A 24,299-nucleotide genomic window follows, 5' to 3' on the forward strand; every position below is an offset into this window, starting at 1 on the left:
TCAAACTCCTTGTTTAAGTATGAAATCCAGTGAGGGAGCGTATCTAGTGCTGGACACATAATGAATTCTAAAGTATATTGTGAGGAGGTCATAAAATTTGGAATCAGAAGACCAATTCTAGCCATGTGGCTTTAAGCAAATTACCCAGCCTCATTACCTGCTTCACTTAATAAACAGAAATAATAATAATTCCTTTCAAAGTTATTATAAGTATACAGTGAAGAAAATATATGAAAATAATGTAATTGGTAAAGTGGTATATAGATATTGGTTAATTTCACAATGATCACAATAATATTTGTAGTTAGTAAATATATAATTGTGGTTAATAAATATATAATGATTGGGCAAGGGTTATTCATGCCAGGACTTACAATGATAGAATCCTCAAATGACTTGATGAGGTTTACAGATTTAAAACTAGATTATTCAAGTGACTAGAGACCATCTACAGAAACAGCCCAAGGAGATCCTTCAGTTGCAAGAGCAAAGCTGTCAATTTCAGCTGAGCTCAGGACTTGACTTTAGGTTTACACATGAAGGCAAGAGAAATGCAGTGTGTAGCTATCACTTGAAATTCAAAAACAAAATACATTTGCTTCTCTAATTTGGATCTTTTAAGTGGAGGTATCTTTCTGGGTTCCAAATTACCTGGGTAATAACCACTTTTCTACACATCTTATGACTAGGTAGATGAGTGCTATTTAAATTAGAAGCACATAGTGAGTAAAAGACATTTTGTGATTAGCTCTTCAAATGGCTACAGCCAAGTTTGAAAAAAACAGTAAATATATGTTGCCTAAATTGAAAAATGAAATATTTTTTCTGTACAACTGGACATGCCCAAGACAACTAAAGAAAAGAGACAAATGTCTAAACGGGGTATTGGTAGCTCTGAATTCCTTTGAAGATTTGGAAAAGATTTATTCCATTAAAGGACTCTTTACTTTGCATAGCTGGTTCTTATTCAACACCTGATTACACTTCCCTCCCTGCTCTCAGCAGGCCTGTAAGGTTTCTCTCTACTCAGTTATTAATCACTGCTGAAATGATATTTTCAAAACCTAGGAATGCAAGGAGAACTCAGTAGAGCCCACCGCTACAATCAAGCATTTTACTTCATAGTCACTAAGAGCTAACCTAAGATAATGAAGGAATTGGGTTTCATGCGGCTAAGTAAACAAGAAGTATTCTCTGAATTAGCAAAATTAAACTCATTTTGTGGAGTAGTGGAGTTTTTGTATCCTTGGATTGTTTTTCACATTAGTCTTGGTGGTGGTAGTAATAGTGGTAGCAGATTAATAGTAGTGGCAGACTTTCTTGTTAGTAGTAGTTGTAGCAGCTATAATACTCATAGGACTAGTACTTATAATTTATATTAATGTTATAATAATAGAAGAATCAAGAGTTGTAATTATAACTTTTACACATTAGCAAATTCTTCCATCATTTTACTTAGTTCTTTGGGAATAATTTGAGACTTCACCTTTAAAATTTGGGAAATTGTAGTTCTAGAAAACTTTTTCCTGATGAGAGGAAGCAGCAGATAATGATTCTCATGATCTGAAAGACTGAGTTACATACAATAGAATGGAAAATAATGTTTTGCCAAATCTATAAAAATAAATCTTATTTATTTTAAAAACTAATAGTAATAATTAAGTATCTGAAATCATTAATGGCTCTGCATTTTTCAATTCTGTTTTTCTAGGAATTGCTGCTGCAGTTTCTTACAGAGTTGTTTTGGTGAATGAATTTTGTATTGATTTAAAATTATCTTACTGCCTTGAACTACTGCCCTCTTTATTCTTTAAATAAATCAGTTTCTCTTATTAATACATGGAGAATTTAAAGTAAGGGAATAACTATCCAGAGCTACTGTCCCTGAAAGAACACTTTCAGAGTATAATTCAATTTTTTCCTTAAAAGATCATATTTATAGAATTTTTGTATCCATTTTAATGGTGAAATTAATGGTGAATATAAAGGCATGCTGGTGAGGATAGGAGAAAAGAAGTAAATCGTAGACCCTGAAAAATAGTCACTCTTCATCTTTATAATTTTAAGGATATGATGTTGGACTTTGAACGTTGAGAGCGTGGCTCTGAAAATTACAGGGAAATCAAATAAAAGCAATGGCTATTCCACCCTATCATAATATCTTTTAGTACACTTGAGCTACGTGAAATTGCAAATGTACAAAGTTCTGCTCAAGACATAGGGAATTTATTTTGAAAGATATTTTTTGGCAAATGAGAAACAAAGAGTAATGGATGATTAAAACATGCTAAAGATTTTACCAGTTTAAGTATCATTTTTAAAGGTGAATAGCTATGATTCAGTTATGCCTGCGATGAAAAATAAAAAGAAAGTCAAAGGGGGCTTCCCTGGTGGCGCAGTGGTTGAGAGTCCGCCTGCCAATGCAGGGGACATGGGTTCGTGCCCCGGTCCGGGAAGATCCCACATGCCGCGGAGCGGCTAGGCCCGTGAGCCATGGCCGCTGAGCCTGCGCGTCCGGAGCCTGTGCTCCTCAACGGAAGAGGCCACAACAGTGAGAGGCCCGCATACCGCAAAAAAAAAAAAAAAAAAGAACTCAAAGGAAAGACGACATTGCTGGAAAGACAGAAATTGATTTCAAAGTAAATGACTACAGATTTAATTCTCCAATAACTTACCTAGAAATTACAGTTGAGAATTTGAAACAATAAAGGCTGTGATATGCCAATGAAAGCTTTATTCAGACCATGAAGTGAGATAAAAGTTTTACACTTTTAGAAGTTTAAATTCTACATAATTTTGTGGTTTTAAAAAAAGTCCCACTTTTTAAATTAATTCTAATGGAAATAGAAAAATGATCTATAGTAACCCCAGATATGTAGTTAACTTACAATTGCCTAAACATTACAATTGCATTGTCACAAATAACTTGCTTTGGATTTTATTTTGTAATAATGTATGTGTGCATGTGTGCATTTTTTATGTTCTTAATTGTGCACTTCCTAGATTAATATGAAAAATTAGTTGGTATTCCCTGAGCTGACTCTCCTTTTAGGCAGCTAAAGACCTTGGAGGCAAGAAGCCAGTATAGGATTAACAATTTGTCATGGATAATCCGCAAAGTAAATAAACCCAATGTGAATAATTGAAAGTGGGTAGGGTTGTAACATGGGAGGTACTGAAAGTTAATTCAAGACGAAGTTCTCCATAGTAAATTCGCTCTCCTTATCCAACAGCTAGAATAGGCTGGCATTGATAACTCTCTAAATAGAGAGGCATTTGTGCATTATCAATATTTTACCATCTTATCTGAAAACATATAGTCTTTACCTCCTTGATACAGTGCTACTTGAGCAATCTGAGAAATGTGAAGTTTTTCCATGAGTGTTTAGCCTCCTTTCAACTTTGAAAAGATGGTCCAAAACATTTTCTTCATTTTAATATTAAAGATACATATGTGTGATTTCTAAAATGTCCTAAACTGAGATTAAGAAAAGCAATTCAACAGCATGAAAATACATTGTAAACTGGACTTGCCTGTTTGACTAGCGTTTAAGATAACAAGGGATTACTGAAGGCAAATTTAATGTTTGAATTACTTATAGTACTATACTAGCCTCTTCAGCCTAATAATCTCTTCCAGGTAATAGTCACTTTCCTGCAATTAAAGTTGTACATACTATAGATTTCTGATTTACCAGTCTTCAAGGTGCTACCAAATCATATGGGAATTTGTCACCTAATCCAGACTCAACTATTGCTGATCAGACATTAAGACATTAATTATGTTTCTTTTTTTTAGCTACCATGATATTTTATTTTTGAAATGTGACTGAAGGTGAGTTGCGATATTTTAATTAAAATTTTCTGGACTTTTTCTTAACGTATTTATTATTTTTCTAATTATAGGTTTCATATACACTGGAGAAGTTGTACATCGAATGCTAACAGCCACACAGTACATAGCACCTTTAATGGCAAATTTTGATCCCAGTGTATCCAGAAATTCAACGGTCAGATATTTTGATAATGGTATGTATTGGTTAGCCTATTTTTTACTAAATGTATACTTATAAACATTGATCATCAGATTCATATTAATATTTTAGTAACCTTGGGTTTTTTGGGGGTAGACTGGAATTTTAAACTGCTTGATACAAATGCCCCGAGATGACAAATGTTACACTGCAGCTGTTAATACTGTTAATATGTGGAGTAAAGTATGTGGTTAAATGTCACTCGTTTATTCATTCATTCATTTGTTCATTCAACAAATGTTTATTAACATGTATTGGGCACTATAATATATGAGTTGCTGTAAACGACGCCTCGAACAAAGCAAATACATTTATTTTATGCTAGTTGCAATACGTCCCTCGTATTAAAAAAAAAAAAGGATAATTTGTTAGTTTTGATCTTCAGATAGAGGCAAGTGGCATAATATATTGATATTAAATTTCCAAAACTTTTGAATAATATGTACCATAAGATGAACACATCTTTTAAAAATCTAGGATTGTGGGTAATTAAAATCACTTACGAAAATGTTTTCCTGACTTTGAAATATTAAATAGAGTAACTGACAACAGTCTATCCCTACTATTTCTTTGTGGGACATATAAAATAGTCAGAAAAGACCTAGAATATGTCACTAAGTACCATTCAAATCTAAGTAAGAAATGTAATGTCCTAAAGACATAAATGAATTTTCATGTCTACATCTTATTGAAAGCTGTAACTTTAGTAGAAAACGAAATTATAGGAAAAGAAGAGTTTGTTTTGGAAACTTAAAGATAGAAATTTCTGTTCTCTTTATAATACAAAAATAGTATTTATTTGCCCAAATGACAATTTTATCTTTTAAAATAATGAAAGCATGTGGCCTGAACAGAGTTATTTCTTCTCTTGTCTTGCCTTAATGCGCAAGGAAGAAAATTACTATGGGGTAGCATAGACTTACTTGTGACCACGGCTTTCAGAAAATGACATCATGTTGCTGAAAGAGATCTGACCAGTGTGATAAAGCCACTTTACAGGTCAAAATAGCAAAAGAGGAAGAAAACTAAACATACTTAGATGTACACTTTGAGAAATGCATTTCAAACAATTTGAATAACACCAAAGTGTGATCCAATATGAAGTAATACTAACTGTTAGCCATACTAATTATTTCCTTCTGTTATTTTAAGAACTGTTATACTCTGTCCTCCCACTTTAAAAAACTGAGGTACTAAGGCCCAAAGATGTACAAGTAGATTGTAAGTATACTTTAGTCAGAGCTACAGTGGGCAACTTATCTGAAGCTTATCCCGTGACCTACTAGACAGAATGAATCTACCCTAAGTAAATAAGAAAGTTGAGTATTTTCCAAGCTTTGTCACTTACTAGGTGATGTTGGGAACATTTACTCATGGCCACAAGCTTCTGATGACCAAGTTTCTAGACTGTTAGCATAAAAATCATAAAGCAGGGGCTTCCCTGGTGGCGCAGTGGTTGAGAGTCCGCCTGCCGATGCAGGGGACGCGGGTTCGTGCCCCGGTCAGGGAAGATCCCACATGCCGCGGAGCGGCTGGGCCCGTGAGCCATGGCCGCTGAGCCTGCGCCTCCCGAGCCTGGGCTCCGCAACGGGAGAGGCCACAACAGTGAGAGGCCCGCGTACCGCAAAAAAAAAAAAAAAAAATCATAAAGCATATTAAGTCTCTTTCCCCATATGCTCTCTCACACACCCATGTGCCTAGGTAGCTCAATATTTAAATTTTACTTTTATTTAAATGATTTTTAAAAATTAATGTATGCCACTTCAACTGGATTCTAAATTCTTTAAAAACTAGGACTGTGACTATTTATAAGAAATTATTTTCTCTTCAATACCTGGCACAAGAACTCAATACACAGTCAGTCCTCAATAATTAATTATTCAATGAATGAATACATGAAAAAAATTAGGTATGTAAGATGATTTTTAATTCTGAGTTGTGAAAGTACGAATACTCAAGAATTACTGTATTTTACTTTATTGAAATATCTTCTGTGTGATAACCAATGGGAATATTGCATTCTTACAATATAATAATAAAAGCTAGTAATTGCCTGTGTTTTATTAAATGACTGAAGCACCTTTCAGTATTGTAAGGATCTTCACAAAGTCCTTTTATACCATAGCAACTTACTGAAATGTTTCCAACTTTGATTGGTTAGGATCATTGAAGGAATGCTTAAGGATGGGAAACTCAACATTTTAGGAAAGCAAAAACTTCTCTAGAGGAGACAGCAGTTTAGAACATTTCTTCTAAGATAATATTTCTGTAAGCATTAAAGCACTAGATTTTAAAAATCAGACGATGCTTCCAAATATTATAGCCAGCCTAGAAGTCACAGAATATTAATGCACAAAAACTAGAGAAGTTGTAAAACTAAACCTTTTATTAGAAAAATAATTTGGTGGCTCATAAATAGCAAATAGAAAGCATAAGTCTTGCAGTGATCAGAAGCCTAATCAAGCACAGAATCAGAAAATTGGGAGTTAGTAGTGACCTTAAATGCCCCTAGATCAACCTACCTGCCTGTTTTTATTTTGGAGATTAAGAAATTGGCATCCATTACTGATTAGACAGTTTGATCACCCTAAGGATACTAAGTTGCAACTGCTCAGTTCCATTAAGCACATAGGATGGTACAGCAGCTCATGTGGTCTGTTATATGAGCTTAAATTACAACTTCAGCTCTGCCAGGAAGAACTTTACCATTAGATTTTGTGCCCATCATCAGAAAAACAGTGTAGGATTGTCCGTCATAAGCCAAGAGATGCACCACACTAACCCAGCTCTTTGGTGAATTCCAAGGATTGCTCTTGGCAGATTATTCTCCTACATCATAGCTGATGACCAAAGAAAGTGTCTTTTTGGCTCACTTACCTAATTGCTTCCTATATTAGGTACTACCTAGGAAGCAATATGTGAGTAAGGCGCTGCTTAGAGAAATACAAGATCGTATCTCTAAAAGCCACTCTCACTAACCTGCAGACCATAAAGTTTTAGATTCAGCAACTTGTAGTAAAAGGTAAAATTTGATATATTGATTATTCAATAAAACAAGATAGAGACATATAATTAATTTTAAAGTTTAATGATAACATGTACACTCAACTAACCTTACTAGTAGAACCATTTAAATTAAATGCTGGGGGAGCTGTGCTACTACATATTATAAAACATATTTGCACAATTAGTGTTATTTTTAAAAGTCTGCTACTAACAATGTATTGAAAATATCATCACCAGAATTTGCATTAAAAACATTTAATTACTCAATTTAGGTAGACCTCTCTGGTGCACAAAGAATTTGAGGAAACTATGTATTTTTTGATTGATTGCAGAAATCCCTAGAAGGCAAGAATTATTCCTCCCATGTTGTAGAAGAAACAGGTTCAAGCAGGTTAATTGTGTCCAAGGTCACACACAGAGTATTAGAGGCAGGACACAAGTCTAGCTCATCTGCCCTCCATTTCAGTGTTTCCTCTGCACCGTCAAAGTGTCTATTAGAAATTAGTGAGTAAGAAGGAGACTAGAGCTTGAGAGTTGTGAACACATGTGAAAGAAAAGAAGTGGTTGTTAGGAGGAATTTCATGATCAGAAAACCCTTTTACTTCTACGATTATGGGAAGTTTCCTGGCTATTATTGTCCTCTTGCCTTTTCCAGTTTTTAGAAAAATGGTTGTATAGATACAGAGATGCCCGTGGAAGGAAGAGACCGGGGTTTTCACTTACAACAGGGGTATGTCTTGGGTGCTGCATATAACTAAAAGTACCAAGGTAAAAGTAAAAAAAAAAAAAAAAAATTTTTACTTCTAAAGTTTTACCTCAAGGAAATAAATAGATTTCTATATTTAAAGGGTATAGCGTGATAATTTGATATATATATACATTGCAAAAGAATTTCCACCATCAAGTTAATTAATATTTTCATCACCTCACATATGTACCTTTTTTCTTTTCGGGTGGGAACACTTAAGTTTTATTCTCAGTAAATTTCAATTATATTGTACAGTGTTAGAAACTGTAGTCACCGTGTTATACATTAGATCCTCAGACCTTATTCATTGTATAAATGAAAGTTGGTATCCTTTTGCCGGCATCTCTCTATTTCCCCCAGACCCTAGTCCCTGGCAGCCGACATTCTAAAATCTGTTTCTTTGAGGTCAACTGTCTTTGTTTTGTTTTGTTTTGAGATTTCACATGTATGTGATACCATGCAGTTTTTCTCTTTCTCTATTTGGCTTATTTCACTTAGCTTAATGCCCTCCAGATACATCCATGTTGTCACAAAGGCAGGATTTCATTCTTTTGGGGGCTGAATAATATTCAGTGTATATATATATATATATATATATATATATATATATATAATATATATATGTGTGTGTGTGTGTGTGTGTATACCACATATTCTTTATCCATTCATCCATAGATGAACACTTAAGTTGTTTTCATACTTTGGCTACTTTAAATAATGCTTCAATGAACAAGAGAGTATAGATATCTCTCTAAGGAAGTCATTTTGTTTCCTTTGGTATACACCCAGTAGTGGGATTCCTGGATCATATGGTAGTTTTCTATTTTTAATTTCTTGAGGAAATTCCATACTGTTTTGCACAGTGTCTGTTCCAGTTACGTTTCCACCAACAGACTATAAGGGTTCTGTTTTCTCTACATCCTGTCCAGGATTTGTTACCTCTTGTCTTTTTGATAATAGACATCTTAACAGGTGTGAGGTGATGTCTCATTGTGCTTTTGATTTGTAGTTCTCTGATGATTAGTGATGCTGAGCACATTTTCATGAACCTCTTGGCCATTTATATGTCTTATTTGGAAAAATGGCTGTTTAGGTCTTTTGCCCATATTTTAATTGGGTTATTTGTTTTCTTGCTATTGAGTTGTATGAGTTCCTTATTTATTTTGGATAGAATCCCTTGTTAGATACATGGTTTGCAAATATTTTCTCCTATTCCATAGGCTGCCTTTTCACTTTGTTGATGTTTTCTTTTGCTGTGCAGAATATTTTTAGTTTGATGTAGTCCAACTTGTTTATTTTTGCTTTTGTTGCATTTGCTTTTGGTGTTAAATACAAAATACAAAATATGATTACCAAGACCTATGTCAAGGAGCTTACCCTCTATGTTTTCTTTTAGGAGTTTTACATTTCAGGTATAACATTCAAGTCTTTAATCCATTTTGAGTTGATTTTTGTGTATGGTATATTCTTTTGCATGTGGCTATCCAGTTTTCCTAGCACAGTTATCCAGTTTGTTGAGAAACAGTTCTTCCGCATTGTATATTCTTGGCTCCATTATTGAAAAATGAATTGACCGTATAAGCATGGATTTATTTCTGGGATCTGTACTCTGTTCCATTGATCTATGTGTCTTTTTTCCTTAATCCCAAAGCCATACTGTTTTGATTACTATAGCTTTGTAATATACTTTGAAATCAGAAAGTATAATGCCTCCAGCTTTGTTCTTCTTTCTCAAGATTGCTTGGCTATTTGGAGTCTTTTGTGGTTCCATACAAATTTTAGGATTTTTTTCATTCTATTTATTGGAATTTTGATAGGGATTGCATTGAATCTGTAGATTGTTTTGGGTAGCATCGAAATTTTAACAATATTAAATCTTCCAATCTAAGAACATGAAATATCGTTCCATTTATTTGTGCCTTGTTCAGTTTCTTTCATCATTGTCTTACAGTTTTCAGTATACAGGACTTTCACCCCTTTAGTTAAATTTATTCCTAAGTATTTTCTTGATGCAATTGTAAATGGGATTGTTTTCTTAATTTCCCTTTCTGATAGTCTGTTATTAGCACATAGAAACACAACACATTTCTGTATATTGATTTTGAATCCTGCAACCTTACTGAATTCATTTATTTATTAGTTCTAACAGTTTTTTTTTGGAGTCTTTAGGGTTTTCTATATACAATACAGGCATCTGTAAATAGTGACAGTTTTACTTCTTCCTTTCCAGTTTGTATGCCTTTTATTTCTTTTTCTTGCCTAATTGCTCTGGCTAGGGTTTCCAGTATTATGTTGAATAAAAATGGTGAGAGTGGGTGTCCTTGTCTTTTTCCTGATCTTAGAGGAAAAGCTTTCTGCTTAGTATCTTGTTAGCCTTAAGTATGATGTTAGCTATGGGCTTGTCATATATGGACTCTATTTTGTTGAGATGCATTCTATCTATATCTGATTTAAGAGTTTTTATCATGAGAGGATGTTGAATTTTGTCAGATGCTTTTTCTGCATCTATTGAGATCGTCATATGACTTTTATCCTTCATTTTGTTAATGTGGCATATCACATTGATTGATTTGTGCATGTTGAACCATCCTTGCATCTCAGGAATAAATCCAGCTTGATCATGGTATATGATCTTTTTGATGTACTGTTGAATATGATTTGCTAAGATTTTGTTGAGTATTTTTGCATCTATGTTCATTGGCTATATTGGTCTGTAAGTTTCTTTTCTTGTAGTGTCCTCATTTGGCTTTGGTATCAGGGTAATGCTGGCCTTGAAAAATGAGTTTGGAAGTGTTCTCTCTTCTCTATTTTGGAAGACTTTGATAAGAATTGGTATTAATTCTTCTTTAACTGTTTGGTAAAGTTCCCCAGTGAAGCCATCTGGTCCTGGATTTTTCTTTGTCAGAACTTTTATAATTACTGATTCTATCTCCTTACTAGTAATTGGTCTGTTCAGATTTTCTGTTTCTTTGTGGTTCAATCTTGATTGATGGTATGTTTCTAGGAATTTATCCATATGTCCTAGGTTGTCCAATTTGTTGGCATATGATTGTTCATAGTACAATAGTTTCTTATGGTCCTTTGTTTTCTGTGTTATCAGTTGTAGTGTCTCCTCTTTCATTTCTGATTTTATTTATACTTTCTCTTTTTTCTTAGTCTAGCCAAAGTTTTGTCAAATTTTTTATCTTAAGAAAGCTCTTAGTTTCAATGATCTTTTCTATCATTCTAGTGATATCTATCTAATGGATCTTTTTAGTCTCCATTTCTTTTATTTCCATTCTGATCTTTGATATTCTTTTCTTCTGCTAACTTTGGGCTTGGTTTGTTCTTCTTTTTTAGTTCCTTGATGTGTAAAGTTAGGTTGCTTTTTGAGATCTTCCTTTTTTCTTCATATAGGCATTTATCTCTATAAATTTCCTCTTAGAATTGCCTCTGCTGAATCCCTTAAGTTTTATGTTTTGTTTCCATTTTCATTTATCTCAAGATATTTTTAGATTTCCCTTTTGATTTCTTCTTTGGCCCATTGGTTATTCAGGAGGATATTTTTTAATCTCCATGTATTTGTGAATTTTCCAGTTTTCCTTCTGCTGTTAATTTGTAGTTTTATATCATTTTGGTCAGAAAAGATGCCAGATATGAATTCAGGCCTCTTAAAATTGTTAAGACTTGTCTGTGGCCTAAAAAAATTATCTATCCTGGAGAATGTCTTATGTGCACTTCAGTAAAATGTGCATTCTGCTGCTGTTTGATGAAATGTTCTATGTATTTCTGTAAGGTTCACCTGCTCTAATATGTAGTTTAAGTCCAATGTTTCCTTATTGATTTTCTGTCTGAATGATCAATCCATTGTTGAAAGTGAGATATGAAGTTCCCTATTTTTATTGTATTGCTGTCTCTTTCTGCCTCTAGATCCATTAATATTTGCTTTATATATTTAGGTATTATGATTGGATACATAAATATTTATAAACATTTACAGTTGTTAATATCCTCTTGATGAATTGACCTCTTTATTATTGAATAATGATCTTTCTTTTGTCTCTTGTTAAAAGTTTTGGCTTAAAAGTCTACTTTTCTGGCATAAGTATACCTACCTCTGTTTTCTTTTGGTTTCCATTTGCATGGAAAATCTTTTTCCATACCTTTACTTTTAATCTACGTGTGTTCTTAAAACTGAAGTGAGTGTCTGTGGGCAGCATATAGTTAAGTCTTTTTCTTAAACTCTTAACCCAGTCTGTGTCTTTTGATTGGAGAATTTAGTCCATCTACATTTAAAGTAACTATTGATAGGTATGGTTTACTATTGCCATTTTGGTAGCTGTTTTCTGGCTGTTTTGTAATTCCTTTATTCCTTTCTTTCTCTCACTCTCCTTTGTGATTTGATTTTCTGTAGTGATATGCTTCAATTCATTGTATTTATCTTCTGTGTGTAAGTATTTGATCTGTGGTTACTATGAGGCTTACATAAAATATCTTATACAATCAATTTTAAGCTGATAACAACTAACTTCAAACTCAGACAGAAGCTCTACATTTTTACACCTTCCACCATATTTTATGTTTTTGATATCACAATTTATAACTTTTTATATTGCATATCCACTAACAAACTATTGTAGTTATAGTTATTTTTAAAACTTTTGTCTTTTAACCTTTATACTAGAGTTATAAGTGATTTTTCCACCACCATTATAAGTATTCTGAATTAACTATATATTGACCTTTACCAGGGAGTTTTTCTTTTATATATATAATTCTTGTTACTTACTAGCATTCTTTCATTTTAGCTTGAAGAACTCCCTTTAACATTTCTTATAAGTCTGGTCTAGTGGTAAAGATCTTTTTCAGCTTTTGTTTGTCTGGAAATTTCTTTATCTCTCCTTTAATTCTGAAGAACAACTTTGCTTAATAAAGTACTCTTGGTTAGCAGGTTTTTTCTTTCAACACTTCGAATACCTCACCCCACTCTCTCTTGCCTGCAAGGTTTCTGCAGAAAAATCTACTAACAGTCTTTAAAATTTCCCTTGTAAATAACAAATTGCTTTTCTCTTCTTGCTTTTAAGATTCTTTCCTTGTTGTTAACTTCTGATAATTTGATTTTAATGTGTTTCAGTGTAAATCCCTTATGATTCATCTTTTTTTGGTATTTTTGAGCTTTCTGGATCTGGATGTCTGTTTTTTTCCCCAGGTTAAGGAAGTTTTCAGCCGTTAGTTCTTTGAATAATCATTTTATTTTTAATTTATTTTTGGCTGCGTTGGGTCTTCATTGCCGCACGCAAGCTTTCTCTAGTTGCGGCGAGCGGGGCTACTCTTCGTTGTGGTGGGCGGGCTTCTCACTGAGGTGGCTTCTCTTGTTGCAGAGCACAGGCTCTAGGCATGCGGGCTTCAGTAGTTGTGGCACATGGGCTCAGTAGTTGTGGTTTGCAGGCTCTAGAACACGGCCTCAGTAGTTGTGGTGCATGGGCTTAGTTGCTCTGAGGCATGTGGGTTCTTCCCAGACCAGGGCTCGAACCCGTGTCCCCTGCATTGGCAGACAGATTCTTAACCACTGCACCACCTGGGAAGTCCTCTCTGAATAATCCTTCTGCCCCTTTCTCTCTCTCTTCTCATTCTGAAATCCCTATAATGTGAATATTGGTCTACTTGATGGTGTCCCATATGTCCCTTAAGCTACCTTCACTCTCTTTCATTCTTTTTGTTCTCTCTCTGCTCCTCTAATTGGATCAGTTCTGCTGATATGTTTTCAAGTGCATTGATCTTTTCTTTTACTTGATATAGTCTGTTGTTGAACCCCTCTATTAAAACTTCCAGTCAGTTATTGTATTCTTCAGTACTATGATTTCTATTTAGTACTTTTTATATTTTCTGTCTCTTTGTTGAAATTCTCACTTTGTTCATGCATTGCTCTCCTGACCTCAGTGAGCATCTTTTTTTTTGTTGTTTTTTGGCTGCACTGTGTGGCATACGGGATCTTGGTCCCCCAACCAGGGATCAAACCTGTGGCCCCTGCAATGGAAACACAGAATCTTCACCACTGGACTGCCAGGGAAGTCCAGTGAGCATACTTATGACTGTTATTTTGAACTCATTTGTGTAAATCACTTACTTCTGTTTCATTAAGATCAGTTTTTAGAGATTTATCTTGTTTTTTGTTTGGAACATATTCCCCTGTTTCTTCATTTTTCTTTACTCACTGTTAGTTTTTGTACATCAGATAAATAGCTACCTCTTCCAGTATTGTCAGAGTGGTTTTCTATACAACATGAACTTCATCAATCAGCTTAGCTCAAGCTCCTGGTTGTCTTTCAAACCTTTGTGATTGTTCAAGGCACCATCTTTGTTCTCAGTGGCATCCAGTAGTTTTGGGTGTGCCAAGAGCCATCAGTTTCCCAAAGGGGAAGATCGCAGTCAGCACCTAGATTTGTTGGCAGTCCCTCAGGCAGCAGCATACTGGAAAAGTATGCAGTCAAATCCTCTCCAGGGATGAACTGGGAGACAGGTATTTTGTCTGCTCCCTCTCTACTGAGCCTTGAGGGGATAGCCAATGCAAGAGATGCAAGTGCTCACAGGTGTGCCTATTAACAATTGCTTCTTTGTGTGCTACAGTCCTGTGGGACTCATGAATGCAAACCCCATTGTCTCTCAGAGCAAGACGACCTGGGGGCCTGTCCTCAGGTGGCAGCCACAAAAGCTGGGTGCCAGACATGTGTGCAAGCTCCTTCCAGAGAGATGCTGGTGACTTGGTTTTATCCTTGGACTGAGCCAAAGGAACAAGGTAGGGGAAGTACCCACTGGCTCTTTTGGGCTCCAGAGGATCACAGTAAGCACCTAGATGTGTGCACTTTCATTATGGGTATTTTCTCAGTTGCCTCATGTATAGCAGTCACTCAGCTAATCTTGGATTTCTCTCAAAGGAAATTGCTCCTTGTGTAGCTGTACATTCAGTGTATCCATGGGAAGAGGGGAAGTCAGGAGCCTCCTATGCTGCCATCTTGGTCAAAAGATCTCAGCATTAAGTTATACTCAAAAACACAGTAATGACAGTGTTCTGGTCTACTCCAATCACCTGGTACAGGAATGAACTCAGGAAATCAGACAGAAGAAACGTATAGGGCAAGTTACATGCGAAAGGGTATGGAGCATACATGCCCTCCTGGGCACTCTACTCTCCTAGCATCTCCACATCTTCACTAACCCAAAAGCTCTCTGTCATGCAATATTGATTTTTTTTCTTTTTAATCATATACTTACTGACCTGGGAGATAAGTTATGCTCTCTTAGTTCTGTGAGTTTCATTTCTGTACGTCATTTTTTGGCAACAAGACTTTTTAAAAGGTTAGAAAATCCAATACTTAGAGCTAAGCAAACATCTTAGCTGCTCATTTGTTTTCTTAAAAAAATAAAAAAGAATAAACAGTGTCAGTTAATGAAATTAGAACACTCCCTAACACAATACACAAAAATAAACTCAAAATGGATTAAAGACCTAAAAGTAAGACCGGAAACTATAAAACTCTCAGAGGAAAACATAGGAAGAATGCTCTTTGACATAAATCACAGCAAGATCTTTTTTGACCTGCCTTCGAGAGTAGGAAATAAAAACAAAAATAAACAAATGGGACCTAATGAAACTTAAAAGCTTCCGCACAGCAAAGCAAACCGTAAACAAGATGAAAAGACAACTCTCAGAATGGGAGAAAATAATTGCAAACGAATCAAAAGACAAAAATCTACAAAATATACAAATAGTTCTTGCAGATCAATATTAAAAAAACAAACAACCCAATCAAAAAATGGGCAGAAGACCTGAATAGACATTTCTCCAAAGAAGATATACAGATGGCCAACAAACACATGAAAAGATGCTCAACATCACTAATTATTAGAGAAATGCAAATCAAAACTACAATGAGGTATCATCTCATACCAGTCAGAATGGCCATCATCAAAAAATCTACAAACAATAAATGGCTGGAGAGGGTGTGGAGAAAAGAGAACTCTTTTGCACTGTTGGTGGGAATGTAAATTGATACGGCCACTATGGAGAACAGTATGGAGGTTCCTTAAAGAACTAAAAATAAAATTACCATATGACCCAGCAATCCCACTAACTGGGCATATACCCAGAGAAAACCATAACTCAAAAAGACACATGCACCCCCAATGTTCATTGCAGCACTATTTACAATAGCCAGGTCATGGAAGCAACCTAAATGTCTATTGACAGACGAATGGATAAAGAAGATGTGGTGCATATATACAATGGAATATTACTCAGCCATAAAAAGGAACAAAATTGGGTCATTTATAGAGACGTGGATGGACCTAAAGACTGTCATACAGAGTGAAGTAAGTCACAAAGAGAAAACAAGTATCGTATATTAACGCATATATGTGGAATCTAGAAAAATGGTACAGATGCACCTGTTTGCAAGGCAGAAATAGAGACACAGATGTAGAGAACAAACGTATGGACACCAAGGCGGGGAAAGAGGGGTGGTGGGATGAGTTGGGAGATTGGGATTGACATGTACACTAACTAATACATATAAAATAGATAACTAATGAGAACCTGCTGTATAGCACAGGGAACTCCACTTTGCTGTACAGTAGAAACTAACACAATATTGTAAAACAACTATATGTACCCCAGTAAAATAAATAAATAAATATAAATAAAACCTAAAAGAGAAACACTGATGAAAACAAAACAAAACAAAATATAAATTCTCATTGGTGGCTATTAAACTGTGTTTCAATTACTGTTTCATGTTAATACTTTTATAATAAACACTGGCAGGTTGACTCATCAGAATATGATATATAGCACTGAAGATTCATCCCAGTGTACTTAAAGGGGCTTCAGAAATGTTAGCCTGAGGCCCTATAAGCTACCTTGCAACCTTTTAGAAGCAGTACAACAAAGAAATGCAGACATTGTGAATTGAAGAGGAGAATTCCCATGAGTGTTAAAGAAATTTCTTTAGCATATGGAAGTGTATAATTCTAAGTACGAAATAGACATTTTCAAGTCTGATTCTAGCTTCCCTGAATGTGTTCCTTTCTCTCTCAGCATTTGTCAAATGTATTTGAAGTTCATTCAAGCCACTTGGGTTGCATTTTGAAAGTGGCTCATGGAAATTTAAGCAGACAGTACCCATTAACATTAATGGACTTCCTCAGGCAAAATTCCCCCATACTGGGCTCAATATTAACCTCAGTATGAGGTTAGATTTTACCAAATATTTAGAGAATACTCAATTCTTTAAAAGTATCCCAAATGCTATGTCAGTAACAGAAATCCAGTTAACTATGTAAAATTCAAGCAGCACAGCTACTAGATGTGAAGGTTAGATCCATGATTTGTGAAGATTCCCACCAGAATTGATTGATACATTTTTCTGACTGCATTTCTTTTGTTCCAATGGGGTTTATAGGCACAGCGCTTGTTGTCCAGTGGGACCACGTACATCTCCAGGATAATTACAACCTGGGAAGCTTCACATTCCAAGCAACCCTCCTCATGGATGGACGCATCATCTTCGGATATAAGGAAGTAAGTAATGTACTGATAATCTCCTTCCCTATTGACTTGACCTCTCTATCTTTTCCTCCAAGTGTCAAGAAAAGGACATTTTACAGTCATGAACCTCAGATCATTTTCTCACCTGTTGGTTTCTTTTGCTTTATTGAAAAAAATGCAATTTTTAAAATCTACCGAGTAGCACTAATTGTTAATTCTTTGGGTTTTGTTTTATTTTGCATTCTGATATCCTTGGCATTCTGACCCATGAGTTTCATAAAATTATTAAATAATTATATTCTTGTGGTAGTATAATGAAATATCTCTAAGAAAAAATATTTCCAATTTGGAAGGATTTTTATCTAAATCTGATTACTTATATTTATACTATTTATTTGTTTTTGCCTTGTCAACTTCTTTGACATTTTTTGGCTATAATTTCAAAAGTGTTAATAGACATGAAGTCTTGTGTGGCTCAATGACCCAATACTGAAAGTATTCCACGACAGCTGAGTCCACAATCCCTTTGGCCAATGTTTATTGCCACCTGATAGGAAGGATTAATTAGAGATCAAAGTGACAGACAGAATAAAGAAATTTAAACTTAGTTTGTTTCATTTTACCAAATTGACAGGGAATGGAAATTGACTAAATTGTAGCCTTTAATTTACAGAACGTCTAAATTAGAATAATAGCATGTTTGGCTTAAAACTCTATTGACAGTGTAATTAAGGTCTATTAGACAACCTAAACTTTGGGGGAAGAAAATAAAGAATATAAGAATAATATATCAGATGTGATGTTTTAGGCAGTCAGTAGTCACAATGTGAATTGATAATGGGCATTATTAACCCATGGATTAATGGGTATTTATAATACAGACTCAACATCTTATTTTCAATTGAAGGGTTATTTTTCCCTTGGGAAATGAATCCCTGGCTATTAAAAAGATGCTGGCAATTTAAAAAGGACTCGCTTTGGTCGTGTCTTCTGAAATCTATCTTTTCTATAAAGTGAGGGATGGTTGTATTTCAACTCAATAGGCCAACTTTTGGAAATCTCATAACCATGTTAAATGTTTCCACTCTTTTGAAGAATTCTTCCGTGTGGAATTGCTCATTTACTTGGGGCAATAGTATGCACAGAATATAATGCAAGATCCGTTCTGCTTGGTGCTTCCTTATCCAGAGCTATGTTTTGGTATCATAGCCCACCATATCCTTATATCACACTCCCTGGAAGCTGAGACAGTATTGCTCAAAGGGACTCATTCTAGTTTTCATTGTAATCTAGTGTATTGCTGGGACTGCGGAATGATGTTATGGAATATTATTTTCAACATTTTAACCAACAGTGGTAAAATTTCTGGAAAGAGGCAGAGTCAGTAAGTCTAGAATCTAAAATCTCACTAATTGCAGGCTTTGTCAAAACAGAGGTTTGTGTTCTTACTGTGGTCTCTCTCGCTAGTCTTTATTATCAAAATTGTCATCTTTATTTATACTGTTCTCAATGGGTGTCTCACATTGCAGAGTAACAGTTTATTTTTCCTATTCTCTCTTTGTAGTGAGGTTGGTATTTTTAAAATGTCCTTTTCTTTTCTTTATTTAATCAAAGAGAAATTTTCCATTATGGTTTTCCTGTTTTGTCATGAGAATATTAAGCTGACAGGCAATTTTAACACTTTCTTAATATTTCCAGACTATCAGTCCTTCTGAATTTAGAGTTCTAAAGAAATCACTACTTTATTATTTGCCTCTCTGTCCTGGTTAAAAAACGGTTACTTATTTCCTATTCTACCTCTTTGCTTCCTGATAACTGTCATGTATTTTATTTTGCTGAGGCAAATTTCTATGTGTAAAATTTACCACAATAAGGATCCCCATGCATTTGAGGTGAGAGCTAGGTGCTCCTGTCCTTTCTAGAAAAATATTTATAATTTCAATTACATAAATATTATGTAATTGATGTATTATCATTACATAACGTATTATCCTTGACAATGTGCTTTCACATACATTATAGTTTTCAATTCTTCAACAGTAACTTATATTCTTAATATTCTTAGCCTTGTACAAAGGCACTGGCACATAAAAGGTGTTTAATGAATGTGTGTGGCTTAATTATGGAGTTAGATCATACACAATTTATCTTTATTTTATCTTTATTTATCTTTATTTATTTTATAGCTAAGCAGACAATCAGAAAGGTTAAATGACCTGCTTGAGTTTACAGAGCTAGTTAAGGACAAATCCAGAACAAAAAACCTTAATGTGGTGACCCCAAAATACCTCAACATTTTTTTCTTTCCCAAGGAGATTATGTAAAACAAGTCACAAATCTATTTCTCATTTGTGTTTTTCCAATAAGTATTTGTTAATGTTTGGTGTTTAGTAATCTTTTTGTATGACTCCCATATATTACACAATTACAGTCCCATAAAGTCAGGAGAAGTATTCCTAATTAAGCTATAGAGCTAATGAAATTGTAAGACCCTAAGAATATAAGGAGTATAATTTTGTATTCCTATTCAGATTAAATATACCGAAGCAAAGTTATAGGTTGGAAGGTAAGTGCAGTTCTTACTCTAATTAGTTGCTTTTAACTGATTAATGCCAGCTTTGTTTTATTTTATTATATTTTACATGAGTGAGAAGAAAAATTCTGATTTATTCAGAAACTACTAATAATTTTACTCAACATGGAGGAAAATTAGTATTTCATTGAATAAATTTTTGACACAAATTTCACTTTTATTACCCTCAAATGATTTATTCCAGTAGTTAATTATGTTTCTCTTAGTAACTCTTTTTTTTTTTTTTTTTTTGCGGTATGCGGGCCTCTCACTGTTGTGGCCTCTCCCGTTGCGGAGCACAGGCTCCGGACGCGCAGGCTCAGTAGCCATGGCTCATGGGCCCAGCCGCTCCTCAGCATGTGAGATCTTCCCAGACCGGGGCACGAACCCGTGTCCCCTGCATCGGCAGGCAGACTCTCAACCACTGCACCACCAGGGAAGCCCCTCTCTTAGTAACTCTTAATGTGCCAACTGCCCATACTAACCACTCAGATGACCTCCAATTCTGTCATGTTCTGTATGTAGTCATGTCTCCAGCAGCATAATTTTTCACAGTGCAGACTGTGATAAATAATGATCAATAAATTGGAAAATACATTTGTACTTATAACAATCTTAATGAGATTGAGATAGGGCAGTTACTACTGCTGTTTGAAATAAGAGTAAATACAGATTTGTTCAAAGAATTTAATGATCCTTCACAAAGTCACAGTGTTCTCCTAACCATACTGGTGAGAGAAGTAGTGGGGACACAGATTCCTTTAAATAATTAAGTTACCTCTCCCAAGATTATAGCTCTTTATTATTCAACCAAAGATTTGAAATTATGTTCTAAGTTATAGGCCCTTATTGCTACACAGCTGTTTATTTTAGTTAATTTCAAAGATACAGTTTACTTAGGATGGAAGTCAAAACACAAAAAACATATTGTTTTTTTCAAAAGTTTCCTCTCAAATTATCAACCATTCACTTTAATGCATTTTTCAATTTCAGGGTATTCATTTGTTTCTTTTGCATAGATTTAATTACCTAATGAAATTAACCATCTTGTCATCTATATTCTTAAATATATTAATAACAGTTCTTTTAAAGTTTATAGCTAACTCTAATATCTAGATTTCCTATGGGTCTGTTTCTATCATCTCTTTTTTACTTTGTTTCTTTTTCTGTAGATTTTCATTCACTGGTCATGTCTCCTTGCATGTTAGGTAATTTTTGATCAAATGTTGGGCATTGTTTACAAAATAGTAAAGAGATGCTTTGAGGTTGTGGATGATATTTTCTTCTTCAAGGAAGGGTTTACTTTTTTGTTAGGAGGGAACAGATTACTTACTACTGAGCAGGACTAAGCTCATTCACAGTTGAGCATTGGCCCTTATAAAAACTGGTATATTTCTGGTTAGCCCTAACTCTTAGAATGTAGTCCTTCAGGAATCTCCACATAACCCTGGGTAATTACTATGGACCTTTTGCCTTAGTGGTCCTGAACTCTGTGTTTTCCACAACTCCATGAGACTGCCTGAAGTTCTGTTCAAATTTTCTGTCTCTAAATCTGGCTCATTAATTGTCAAATGCCTTGAAGGGAAAGCAGTGTTGGTTTCACCTCTGTGATTTCCTTTCTTTGGAATCTTGGCTTTTCAGGTCCTTGTTCTTTGACAGCCACCTGATGCCTTCAACAGCTGCTTTTCATATGTTTTTTCTCTTTCCTGCTTGGTCTCAGTAGTAGAAATGATGGCCTTATACAAGTTTGTCTGCCATAACCAGAAGCCCCATTCATTTTTAAAAGCAACCTCCAAATTTGTAAAATCTAACATTTATTTAGCTCTTCATATATGCTAGGCAGTGACCGACATGCTTAAAATTTGTCTCATGTTATTCTCACAAAAACTAAGAGGTTGTCACTTTTATCATTTACAGAGAAGGAACCCAAAACACCCAGAGAGGTTAAGTAGCTTTCCCAAAATTATGAAACAAAGATTCATCCAAGGGAATATGACTCCAGAGCCCATAGGCCCAACCACTGTACCTTAGTGCCTCCCTACAAGCTTCCTTTTCAAGAAATGGCTGTATTGCTTTATTCCCTTTGATCTCCCTGACAGTCTTTCCTGGTTAGTCATTATTGTAGTGTAACTCAGCCACTTGAGAGCACAGGTAAGAATGGTTTGCCTTTCCACAGCACTTATTTTATTAATTTTTTTAAAAAAGGGAAAGAAGTTATGCATAAGTAAAAATAATAGTAAAAACATATGTCCTTTCTTAGATAAATGGAATTTGGAAAAATCAAATTCCCGTTTCCTATTCTGTTAATAGAAATAACTAGCTGTCATCCTAGAAACCAGATTCTTTATATTATTTTAAGTTACCATTGAATAGTGATGATTGTTTGCTTTATTACGGTATAGACCTGAAATTCTTGGTGTCTTGATAATGTAACAAGGAAACTACCTGTTCACAAGAAAGATATGATTCCAGACACATTAGAGACTTGAAATCAACTTTCTTATATTTCTTAATGCTGCCTATCCGAGTATACTATCATATATTAGAAGTTGCATTTCCCCTGACTTGTTTCATCTCTCTTCTCCTATTATATTTTGAATTTATTGTTACTTTAGATACAGACTCAGGAAGGATGTGATTCATTTTGTGTCTATTGGAAATTTGATTAATTTTTTTCACCAGTTCATGGGAGGTACAGAGTGGTCATCAGTTTGAGACAATACAATTAAAAAGTCACGTAATCCTTCTACATGGCCACAGGGGAACTCATAGAGAATACATATCTCACCTGAGGGTCAGCCCACTTTATCCATTTTCTTGGTTGAATACCTTACAGTCTCCTTCAGCAGCAAATTTTAGAGGAGGTCTGTATAGAGGAACTTTATTGTTTATTAAGTAAAATTACTTTTTAATTACTTCTACCATTTAAGTATTTAATCCTAATGTTCCTTAGTGTAACATTTACTGTTTCTGTGGAAGAATGCATAGTTAATAAATCACCATTGCCAATTGGTTGGAGGTTTAACTGTCACCCTCAATGCATTTTTAAAATTTATTTGAAGACTATTTCTCTTGTTTAAACTGTAATGACCCTTCATTCATGGTAATCATCCTGAAAGCATTAAAAGATGAACACTTGCTGAGCTTGTAAAATTTATAGAAAAAAATAATTCAAGAGGGTAAGAGAAAGCCAAAAAGAACTGAACAGTGAAACAATTGACATTTAGATATGAAGTGATTTGCCTTTATGGCTATTGCTGTATATGTGAGAATGTTTAACATGTGTTAAAATAATATATATGCATCCAAGAAACTATATATATATATATATATATATATGAAATTTAAATAAAATTTATTTAACAAATGTATAAGATTGAGAAAACCCAGATGACAAGAAATGCTAATTATAAACTCTCAGGAAAGAATCCCATAACTGAGAACATGTCTCTGCAGAGGAAAGCAAAGCAAAATGGCTCTTTAATAAATTAAGTAAATGTCTCAAATTGTGTGTTTTCTAAATTGAGCATTTCCCAGAATGTGCTTTTCCCAATGCCTATTAGCAATGAAAGGCTCTGAGAAGAACAGCCACAAAGGTAAATTAACTTCATTTAACCCAGAGCTGATCAAACTTTTTTGACCTGGGAATGCATTTTTCATGGAACATCTATTACCACCACCCAGGAAGGTGTGGGGAATGTTGAATTAAAAAAACAATTCATGTGGTGCAGCCACTATGGAGAACAATATGGAGGTTCCTCAAAAAACTAAAAATAGGGGCTTCCCTGGTGGCGCAGTGGTTGGGGGTCCGCCTGCCGATGCAGGGGACGTGGGTTCGTGCCCCGGTCCGGGAGGATCTCGCGTGCCGCAGAGCAGCTGGGCCCGTGAGCCGTGGCCATTGAGCCTGCGCGTCCGGAGCCTGTGCTCCTCAATGGGAGAGGCCGCAGCAGTGAGAGGCCCGCGTACCGCAAAGGAAAAAAAAAAACAAAACTAAAAATAGAGTTGCCATTTGCTCCAGCAATCCCACTCCTGGACATATATCCAAACAAAACTATAATTCAAAAAGATATATGCACCCTTATGTTTATTGCAGCACTATTTACAATAGCCAAGACATGAAAGCAACCTAAATGTCCATCAGCAGATGAATGGATAAAGAAGATGTGGTACATGTATACAATGGACTACTCAGCCATAAAAAAGAATGAAATAATGCCATTTGCAGCAACGTGGATGCAACTAGAGATTATCATACTAAGTAAAGTAAGTCAGACAGAGGAAGACAAATACCATATGATATCACTTACATGTGGAATCTAAAATATGACACAAATGAACTTATCAACAAATCAGAAACAGACTCCCAGACATAGAGAACAGACTTGTGGTTGCCAAGGGGGAGGGTGTGTGGGGGAG

General features: G+C 35.0%; 1 protein-coding gene across 2 annotated transcripts in view; it reads left to right on the forward strand.

Annotated features, from left to right (window-relative positions):
- The window catches only part of PLXDC2 (plexin domain containing 2), a 411,878-nt gene that overhangs the window by 261,768 nt on the left and 125,811 nt on the right, over positions 1–24,299 (forward strand). For both annotated transcript variants that reach the window (XM_073801628.1, XM_033852419.2), the window contains exons 6-7: positions 3,907–4,029; positions 17,226–17,344. In XM_073801628.1, the coding sequence (XP_073657729.1) occupies positions 3,907–4,029; positions 17,226–17,344 (242 nt within the window). The remainder of the gene's footprint in view (positions 1–3,906; positions 4,030–17,225; positions 17,345–24,299) is intronic.

The sequence above is a fragment of the Tursiops truncatus genome, chromosome 2 (assembly GCF_011762595.2).
Source record: "Tursiops truncatus isolate mTurTru1 chromosome 2, mTurTru1.mat.Y, whole genome shotgun sequence".
NCBI classification, from domain to species: domain Eukaryota; kingdom Metazoa; phylum Chordata; class Mammalia; order Artiodactyla; family Delphinidae; genus Tursiops; species Tursiops truncatus.